Below are 10,379 nucleotides of genomic sequence, written 5' to 3' on the forward strand. Positions count from 1 at the left end.
AGATTATTTTCGATGCCGGCCCCCAAAATGCTATCGGAGCCGCTATCAGCGCTGGCGGTGGAGATGCTCTTAGCAGGGTACATATAGTATGTGAAATCCTCAAAAATATCCATATTGCTCACACAGTCACACAAGTAGTCCCGGCACGCTCCGGAATCGAATGCACTGTAACACTGAGCCAATTGGAAACTTCTTCATATTATTAAAGCCTTAAAGGTAGAAAAGCAGTGAAAAAAAGCAGTAAAGTCCAAACACACGCGTATATACGTGGCACAGATCTATAAACTGCAAAAACCTAAAGATGGATCATGATATAAACCGTCATCTAATAAGCAATTGCTTACCAACAAACCCACACACACACCACGACAGCATACACACTCATGTTGATGTGATGATGTCCTACTAGGCCACCACCATCTTCGCCTTTTTCTCCAACCTGATGAGATCCAAATCCAACGCACCTCCATTATTTACCCTTTTGCACAAACCATGCCGTTCACTCCTGTGCTCCCCGCTCTATAAAAATCACACCAAATATGTCTCTTTGTTCTGTCTGTACATCTCTCGATGCATATCTTCTTCAGGCGTTCTCGTGCTTTGGAGCGACCATCTTAACCGCCTCGCCGACCGACAGGAATATCTTGTCGTCGCCGATGAGCTCTGTGAATCTCGCCGCCCGCAGCTTCTGGATCACTATTGGCCCGGGATTGGCGAGGATCAGCTGTAAGTGGCACACCCAGATTGTTCTCTTAGTCAAGTGCTTCGTCCATCAACATTGATTCTTGCGGTAGCAGCTAGTATAGGCAGAATTGGAGTTCTAGTCTTTGTTATTTACCTGAATTTTGCGCTTTTCAAGTGATTTAAGCAATTCCTCCAATGCATGGATTCCGCTCGTGTCGATGTCAGTTACCGCTGTTGAAGAGTTGGGTCAGTGTTTTGAACCATTAGCAATAAATATACAAATGATTGATGCGTTCTGAAAATGTACTAAACACATGGTTTTCTTACGAGATAACTCAACAATCAGAAACTCTGTTTTTGACAGCTTTTGCTCCTCCTGTTGTTCTTCCTCATCCCTCAGCCATCTCAGGATCCTGAAAATCGTATATCAGGTGAGGCACGGTCATTTCGATCTATTGTAGCAGTGGAATCATCGTTTTCCTCTATTTGATTCCTTTACTAGTAACTACATCAGTCACTGAAAAAAATACCTATCTCTTGAATATAATAAGTTTACCTCTCTTTAACATAATTGGAGTTCGTGAAGTAAATGGCCGAGTCCACTCTTACAATCAGAACCCCGGGTACCTTGGTAGCTTCTGTGTATTGTTCAACATTCCTATAGATCGTTGTTCTTGGAAGGTTACCAAGTAAAGCTGTTCTCGGCCGTGTTACTTGAAGAAGAATCTTGCCAAGAGATATTGCAACCTATTCCATACAAGTTCAACAACCATCAGCCAGTGACAATGGAAGGCATTCAACTGGAAAAAACAGGAAAGAAGTTGTAATAACCCGCACCGCAATGAGCAAGCCATACTCTACTGATGCAAATATAACCCCAAAGAATGCTCCTAGGCAGGCCACAAAGTCCATTTTATCAACCTTCCAGAGAAGGTAGGCAGCCTCAAAATCAATTAGTCCAAGCACTGCGTTTATTATGATGGAAGCTAGGATGGCGTTCGGCGTGTACTTAAACAACGGAGTGATCAACAACAGTGTGAGCATTACTACAATTGCCATAACGACATTGGATATTGCTGTTCTGCATCCAGCCATGTAATTCACTGCTGATCGTGAGAAAGAACCTAAAACAAACAACTTTTGTCAGTACTAAGAAGAATGGTATATGTTTATGGGCTCGGTAGATTTTTTTTCGACGGAGTTAGCAGTTACCTGTTGCTACATAGCATGAAGTAAATGAACCTACAATGTTCATGGTTCCTAGAGCCACCATTTCTTTGTTACCATCTATTTGATAGTCCTTCATGGCAGCAAATGTTCGTCCAATCGCAATGGCTTCCTGATAAATTTTCCCATCACTTTTAGCACATTGGTTGATATCCTAGAAATTATTTCCCATGCTACAGATATGAAGCTCAAATAAGTAGTGAAGTTTTTGTTACCGTTAGGGCGACCATTCCAGCTACAACCCCAATTCTGAATCCTTTCGTCAAGTTTGGGCCGCTGAAAAATATGCGATGAAATGACGCTGGATTGATTCCTTGGTCTATGTGTTTGACCTGAAATTGATCGATGATAGATACACTATGTTATACACTTATACTGAACTAATTGATGGCAAAATTTCCAGGTAGCCAAGTATGACTTACAATAGCGACGCCTTGCTTGTCTGCACGAGTGAGGTACACACACAAGGTGGATAAGATGACCGATATAAGCGGCGCGATTGCAGAAACCCAGAAGAGCTTTTTATTCTTCTTAGCCTGAATTATCCCAGTTAGTTGGTATGATCATCACAAATAGTCAAAGAGAAATAATAGTTAATTATAAACATGTAGTATTTTATCTTACAATGTACTTGGCTGCTAGAAGGAATGCCAAGAACGATGCTGCGATCAATATTGTCTGCCAGTTCCACTAAATCAACAAAGCAAGAGTAATCTGAAATATTGGTTTTCATCGGTGAAGTGGGAAAAAAAATAAGGTACGATTTTTCTTACGCCATGGTGAACATTTCCCCAGACAGATTTCATGACTGATATGATATCTGACTTCTTGGTGAAGACCGCAATGCCAAGGAATCCCTTGAGCTGTTGAAGAGCAATGGTGACGGCTGCACCCGCCATGAAACCAACGATGGCGGCATGAGACAAGAACTCTATGATGAACCCTAGCCTGCAGCAAAGTCCGCTCATGAACTACCATTCTAATGCATAACCGAGTTGGTTAACAGGATCTGAGGTAATACCTAAAGAATCCGAGCGCGAACTGAGTGAGGCCCGCGAAGAATGTGGCGGTGAAGGCCAGGCTGGTGTACTCTTCCCGATCCTTGACCGGGTCTAACTCCTGTTGGAGAAGAGTGCCGAGCAGCAGCGACACGACCGCCACAGGACCGATGGCTATGTCCCTGGAACTACCCATCAGGGCATATATCAAAGGCGGGACGAAGCTACTGTCTGCACATTTAAAGTTTCTTATCATCAGTAGCCACTGGAGCAAAATTCTCATCACAACAAGAAGGAATGGATACGCGTGTGTGCGTGTATGTGCACTTACACAGTCCATACTGTGGTAACAGGCCAGCAAGCTTGGCATAACCGATATCCTGAGGTATGCAGAGGCTGGCGATGGTCATCCCGGCGATGAGGTCGCCCTTGAACTTGCCCAAGGTGTAGTTCCTGCCCCAGTCCAGCATCGGGAAGACATGCTGCAGGCCGAGCCACAGCTTCTTGGACTTGGGCTGGTCCTTGAACGGCCTCAGCGGGTCGTCGGAGAAGAAGGTCTCCTTCAACCCGTCGGAGAACTCCGCGAAAGCGCCCTTCTTGGGCGGAAAACCAACCTTGTAGCTGTTGTGGGTATTCTCCGTGCGGCGGCGTGACATCGTCCGGCTGGAGATGTCATCGCCGGGCAATTCTTCACCGCCATCAGACACGGTACGCGGCATTGTGGACGATGTTGCACACGCCTAGGTGCAGAAGGGCACTTGTATCTGCAAACGATGCAGTGAGCACATTGGTCAAACTCTATTCAGAAGGCCAAAGCTGCACGGACTTGCATGACCAGCTGCATGCATGGCCCAAAACCCAGGTGATCTGAGCTCTGAACTGAATGAAATGATGTTTTACTTCAGAGCTAAATAAATCTGAAGCCTATGCAAGAACAAGAACAAGAATACAAGCACACAACAGAATTCAACGATCATCGGTCAGTGGCTGTCTAGTGTTTGACCATGGGATCATTCCTAACTGACAAGCCTGGAGAATGGAGAACGGAAGAAAACCTACACGAGGATGCTCTTGGCCCAGGAAGACAGAGGCCTTGCTTGCTTCTTCCTTGGATTGTTCAGAACCTAGCTAGAGAATGTCCATTATATATAGCACTCCGGCTACGATGAATGTCAACCCCTCAGTTTTAAAAGGGCCAAGAGGGATAGCTAGGCTAAGCTGCAAAGTACGAATCTGCGTCGAAAATCGAACCACGTTCAACAGAGCACAGGAAATGCCTACCTAAACGAATAAGATATCCTACACAGCTCATCAGTTGCTGAACTCGTAAATTATTTTGCTTACACAACGTAGTAGTTGAAACTTGAAAGAATGTGCCGATATTTGTCGGAAAAAAAAATGTGCTGATGACAGGTGACAGAAGGAGCAATCAAACTGTTTCAGCTCTCGGTTGAATGCGATTTAAGGAACAGAGATGAGGCCAGACTGGACTTTGATCAAATTCATGTAAGTATACATAAGTACGTTACATGGGAAACTGAATATTCTATGACAATCGGCATCAAGTTGGAGTTGTGAATTTTTGGTAGTTTTTCTGGCTAGAAACTTGTCAAGTCATTGACACCACCACACCTTGGGTTAATATGCAGCCAAACTCCAGTCAACCTATAAGAGCAGGTCTAACAGGCCCCGTATAACCCGCCCACCCCGTAAAATTCCGGCGACATACGGGGCAGGCGCGGTTTGGGCCGTCTAGCAGGCCCCATATTCGGGCCACCCCGTTTCGGCGGAATACGGGGCCCAGGAAATCGGCCCCGTCGCCCCGTACATATAGTGGGCGCAGGTGCGAGTGAGGGGTTAACCCCTCACTCGCAACCCTAGCTCCGCCGCGCGCCGCCGCCTCCTCCTCCTGCTCCGGCGAGAAATTAGCCGCGCCCCCGCCACGCATTCCACCGCCGCCGCTAGGATGGACTCCCGCCGCCGCACTAGCGCCTCGCCGGCGAGCGGATCGAAGCGATCCCGCTCGCCGGACACCGTCGAGGAAGCGTGGCGGCGGCACTGCAAAAGATCCGCCGCCGGCAGCCGTCGCACGGCCTGCAAGTACGACGGCGCCTTGTACGTCCCGGAGAAGCTCATCGACTTCGCGCGGGGCGGCCGCTGGTACCACGAGGACCCGCCGCTCAAGCCGATGAGCGGGCGGAAGTTCTCGGCGTGGCTCGCCGAGTGGGAGCGCCAGCGCCAGGTGAGCGAGGCGTGGAGGGCGACCATCGGGAGCACCAGCGGCGGAGGTGCCCCTCTCGACGGGGAGGAGGAGGAGGAAGATGAGGACGCCGCCTTGGAGAAGGCGATCCAAGACTCCCTCAAGGACGCCGCCGAGAAGGAAGCGGTGGAGGAGGAAGAAAGGGCGGCGGCCATCGCCGCCGTGCAGGAGGCGGAGGCGCGGGAGGCGCAGGCGCAGGCGGCGACCATCGTCTACCTCTCCGACTAGAAGTCGCGATCCATGATCGCGCATTTTGTATGTAGGTACGTCGATTCCTATGTATGATCGACGAACTATGATGATGAATGAAGTTTCCCGGGGTTTTAAATTTACAAATATACGGGGTCAAATACGGGTTCTGCTAGACGGAGCGGTGTCTGATCGACCATTTTTTTTATACGGGGCGAAATTCTAGCGTTATACGGGGCAGAAAAGTAAGGGGCCTGTTAGACATGCTCTAAACAAGACATAAAGGGGGGCAAACTTCTGCAATTTTGACATCCAGGATGACCCAATGCACGCGTTATGACTTATGAAACTATACAGGAACTGGAGGTTTTAGAAGAGCTGCCCACTGCAAAGCACCTTTGTGGAATTCTGGGGCTCTCAATTGCTCTCATCAGCTGATGAAAACGAAACCTAGCTAGTTACCTGCTCTACGCTTTCCATGCTTGATTATGCAGCTATGAACCCATCTTTTGCATATCTGATGAAGACATTATTTAAAGTTTCTTAACCGCAGTTAGTGACAAGTTCCACTACTTATGTCATATTAAAATTTATAACATGGTTGTCTCGGCCTCTCCGGGACTAGGCAAGGCCCAATAATGCAGTTGTTAATTCTAATTATCAACAATCAGAACATGATCTGCAGCAGCAGCTAAGCAAAACTGCAGGTTCAGACCGCAAAATCGACAGTTAGTATAGCCGGAAAATCAGATTGGTCGATTAACGACTATTATGCTCTGTAGGTAAGCATGGTCCGCCATTTCCATAAACTTGGTCAAAGAGGCAATGAAAGGAAGCTTAATGTAATTTAGACTGCACGTATATATGCTAATGCGATGATGCGACAAGGTTGGACGGTCCTGAAATGCACAGCATGCACCAATCTACTGCCTAACAGATTTGATTCCGTGCACTCTCGGTGGCTCTCATCACTTTGATTACATACAAACCTTTGCCTACCTCATGCTCTCTCTATCTTTCCATGCCAATGACCCAATGTGCTCTACTTTTTTCATATACAGGTACAGAGTAGGAGCATATGTTGATCAGTGACTGCACTGTGGAAAACGAGTCTCATACGGAAACAGCAGTTTATTTATTCATGAAAAAAATACCGAGAAATGAAATTAAAACCCACCCCCCAGGAATCTAAGGGTATACGCAACTGAGAAAGACAGCAGGACACGTGAAAATATAATCGATCCACCATATACTCCTATCATGCAAACCTAGATCAAAGAATTCTTGGCTAACATTCAGAAAACATCTGGGTTCGGCCGTTGAAACCAACAAGGCCGTAAGAAGCAATCGATCAAATGAACAGATCAAGAAAAAAGAATAAACAAAGTCAGGGACTAAACCCTTTATGACTTCATGTTTTGTAGAAAGCTTTTCTGCTGGGCTTTTGCCTGCTAGCTGCGCCAAAAGTATATGGAAAAGCAAGAAGGAGATCGAAAAGAACAAGGGAATTCTTTTTTCTTACTGTGAGGTTCCTGACGAACACTTCCGTCTAGCTCCAGACCTTTTCCTCCGCTTGCTTTTTTTGGGCCCACCAGTGTTCTACTACTGTACCTTCCGTATTGGATGGCGGGGGTTGATTGGAATATGGCCGCGATTGTGGGTCAGGTGATGGACGACAGCTCCTTCACTATTTAAAACAGCAAGAGGATTAACAAGTGAAGAAAATGCTGAAGAGAGAGAAAGTCAAAATGCGTCCTGGTTCAGTGAATCTGGTGTCGAAGGCAATAGAAGCATAGAAAGGGGGATCACAACGAACCACATGTTGGGCCCGTTGACTCTGCTAATGCTTTTACGGAGTAGTTTTTTTTTTGGGAATTGCTAAGGTTTTAGCTAGAGGAGCATGAAAGATTCAAATTGATTTAGAAGAACCATAACTACTCCTCTGTTCCACCAAAAATATCTCAACTTTATCAAAATTTAGATGTATCTAAACATTATTTATTGGTAGATACATTCAAATTTGAGAAGTCTAAAATAAACTTTAAACTTATAGAGGGCGTCGTAAATATACCCTGAACTATCAATCCTTGGGATCAGCACCCTGAACTCATAGTTCCCGGTGGATACTTGTCGACAACTTGATTCTCGACAGTTTCGCTGATGTGGCCACCGTCAATGCCGGGATCGATGAGGACTCGAAAATTTGAAGAGTGAACATGCATAGAGACGGATCTCCTCCTTGTGCCGAGCTCGAGCGCGCTGAAACACATGATGCTCTGGTCACTAGCCGTCATAACGGCCGCGGGTACATGGGAAGAAGAGCCGCCGGTTGTTTCTGTTGTCATCCCAAAGAAGCACCACCTCGCCGGGTTCCTCTCATCTCCCTCAATGTCCAAGCAACTGAATGTTGGAGCAAGCTCGTGATGCTGCTAAGTGCGCCGCCCAACATGGCTGCAGAGCGACTCGAAACGACGAGCTCCAGCATTTTTGCACGCCGCCGCATCAATTGCTCTTGCTGATCTTCTTCCTTGTGACAACAGTCAGGAACTTCCCAGGATGCGCTGATGGTAGGGGGCGTCACCGTCATTGTTCCTCAGTACTAGATGCAGTTGTTCGTGCTCCGGCGGCCGATCCTCCAGCCGAGCGTCGATGAAGATGACCATGCTTCAGCCGCAAGGGACGCGCTCGCGCGACATCTACGCCTCGTCAGTCCACTCTATCCGGCGGGCGAGCGGTCTCCGGTTTCCGCATCGCTCTCCAGGCGCCTCACCTGGGCTGTGCGGGCATCTGATGATGGAGATGGGACGCGCTGCCCCTGCTCAGGATGGGGTTGTCGGTGTAGAGAGAGAAAATATTGATACTATACGTGGGCCCCAAATGTCAACAATCCTTCCATTTGGGAACGGCCTAATTACTACCTTGGACCGGGAACCTTAAGTTCAGGGTGCTGATTTCTGGGATTGCCGGTTCAGGATTTGATCCCAACACTCTCTACAAGTACAAGGTTTCTTTCATTCAAATTTTGATAAAGTTGAGACACTTTTGGTAGAACGAAAGTAGTATTAGGAATGAGAAATTATTACACCCTCCATCCTAAAAACATGTCAAAATTTTATCTAAAATTCAGTATATCTAGACCCTATCTAGAGAGTACAATTTAATTGGGAGACAACTAGATTGCCCATATGCATGTTGTCTATTCTCTTGAAACCATAAGGACAATATAATTATATGATCGGTCCACAACGATTTGTGTGTTCTCTTCTGTGCATGTCTGTTACATGTGCACATAAGGCCTTTTATAATGGGTGTTTTTTAGCGCGATATTCTAGGTACTTTGCTTATGTGGCACCCTATTTATTGATGAAAGAGAGTGGTAGTATCTTAGCTTAGATACAACACTTGCACGTGGTCATAGGCAAAAGTCATTAAATTTAGATACAACACTAAAAAACAATGCATTGAAGTACTTGTATCTTAACAAACATCAATGACTATGATAACGTGCTAAGAGCCAATCCATTGTGAAAGGCCTAAGTTACCCCTCTGTATCGATGTCTCGGCAGTTAAGAAAATCCTTTAATTACAATTATTTATTTACTTGTGACTCTAAATACAGTTTAGCGTCTACATTTTGCATAAATCTGCAGCAAGTATTTAGAGTCGAAGGAAGTATTTTTACTTGGTTTATATGATACAGAAAGTAAGATTGGTACTTTTCAATATGAATATGTTGTCATTAATTTTTTAATATTGCATATTAATAGGATAATTATATTTGAGAAACGAAGGGTAGGGATGACCTCCATTGCGTCTGTACATAGTAGGAGAACCATTGATCAAAGCATCTTCTTAGGGTGTGTTGGTAGCCTGTGTCACTATAGAAATACTTTTCCAGCTAAAACAACTTGACCTCAGACCAGCTGAGCTGAGATTATACCGCAGTGTTTGGTAGCTTGGGTGTGCTCACCTATGCTGAGCAAGGATGTTGTTTGGTGAGCCAAGTTGAGCTCAGCCCGTTCAACGTTTACAGAAATTAACTAATTTGCAAAGAGGTTCGCAAGTTTACAAAAAGAATCTTGAACAGAAAGATAAAAAGCAATCAGGTCGTTGGGCTGAGATCCTCGTGTCGCTGGGTTGCCGAACGAGGCTGGGAGAGGCGGCAGAGGAGGGCGCCCGCCGACGGAGGAGGCACTCGATGGAGTCTTCACCGGCGAGGGAGGGGCGGAGGCGGGTCCTCGCACGGGAGAAAGCTAGCGACAAGAGTGACCACAAAGAAAGGGACGGGGGAAATGGTTCGGTCGGGCAAGCGGGGTGAGCCGCACATCGCACTCAGGGCCGGTGGCGGGTGGCGCGATGCGTTTTTCGGGATGCACTCAACCGAGCTGACCTGAGAAGCTCAATTTGAGCTTCCCAACTAGGCATGGCTCAGAGGATTTTTTCGTGTGAAGTGGGCAGTGCCCAATTGGCCCGAGCCAACCTACCAGACGACAACAACTAGAAAAAAAACTAGGATAAGGTGAGAAAATCTGAGTTCACCCAGTCTACCAAATACACCCTTAGTTCTTACCCCTAACAAGGTCTTACATTTCTGGAGAAATGGAGTAGACTAGGAAGTTCGCAGCGCAGCGCGGCGCACGCCACGCCCGTGTTGTCTACGGTGTGGTTCATTTTTAAAAATGGCGCTATTTAGGTTTAAGAGTGCATGATTATTTTTTCAAACTTGACCATGTCATTGGTTTCAAGATCGTTGTTGGTTACAATTTTGTAGAAATAATACAATATCTGGATTGCTGAAGTACCGTGGAAGTGCCAGGGAAATAGGCGGCGGATGATGGAGTGCTTTTCTTTATAGATCATTGTATAAATATTGTAGAAATAAAACAATATATGGGTTGTTGAAGTACCACAGAAGTGCCCGTGAAATAGGCGGCAGATGGTGGAGTGCTTTTGTTTTCGGTGTTGCTACAAAGGGAAATGGTAGTATTTCTCCGGCCGAAAGAGGCAACAGGTGATGGAGT

General features: G+C 46.3%; 1 protein-coding gene and 1 long non-coding RNA gene across 3 annotated transcripts; one reads left to right on the forward strand and one right to left on the reverse strand.

The window, feature by feature from the left end:
- Window positions 1–209: 209 nt before the first annotated feature.
- On the reverse strand, window positions 210–6,961 carry LOC124701634 (sulfate transporter 1.2-like). Of its 2 annotated transcripts, XM_047233731.1 has the most exons (13): window positions 6,881–6,961; window positions 3,241–3,673; window positions 2,933–3,140; window positions 2,685–2,859; window positions 2,536–2,601; window positions 2,334–2,447; window positions 2,127–2,243; window positions 1,897–2,023; window positions 1,522–1,808; window positions 1,241–1,431; window positions 1,012–1,097; window positions 839–915; window positions 210–724 (listed from the first exon to the last, which is right to left on the reverse strand). In XM_047233731.1, exons 2-13 carry the CDS (start codon window positions 3,626–3,628, stop codon window positions 584–586), a joined length of 1,977 nt encoding a protein of 658 aa, XP_047089687.1. In that variant the 5' UTR covers window positions 3,629–3,673; window positions 6,881–6,961; the 3' UTR covers window positions 210–583. The 2 variants fall into 2 exon arrangements, with proteins under 2 accessions (XP_047089687.1, XP_047089688.1); XM_047233732.1 differs by lacking the exon at window positions 6,881–6,961 and having other exon boundaries at window positions 3,241–4,180.
- On the forward strand, window positions 368–4,208 carry LOC124701635. Its single transcript, XR_007002149.1, has 4 exons — window positions 368–930; window positions 1,049–1,115; window positions 2,315–2,668; window positions 2,749–4,208. It is a non-coding gene; the product is annotated as an uncharacterized LOC124701635 (long non-coding RNA).
- Window positions 6,962–10,379: the final 3,418 nt, after the last annotated feature.

The sequence above is a fragment of the Lolium rigidum genome, chromosome 3, assembly GCF_022539505.1.
Source record: "Lolium rigidum isolate FL_2022 chromosome 3, APGP_CSIRO_Lrig_0.1, whole genome shotgun sequence".
Taxonomy (NCBI): domain Eukaryota; kingdom Viridiplantae; phylum Streptophyta; class Magnoliopsida; order Poales; family Poaceae; genus Lolium; species Lolium rigidum.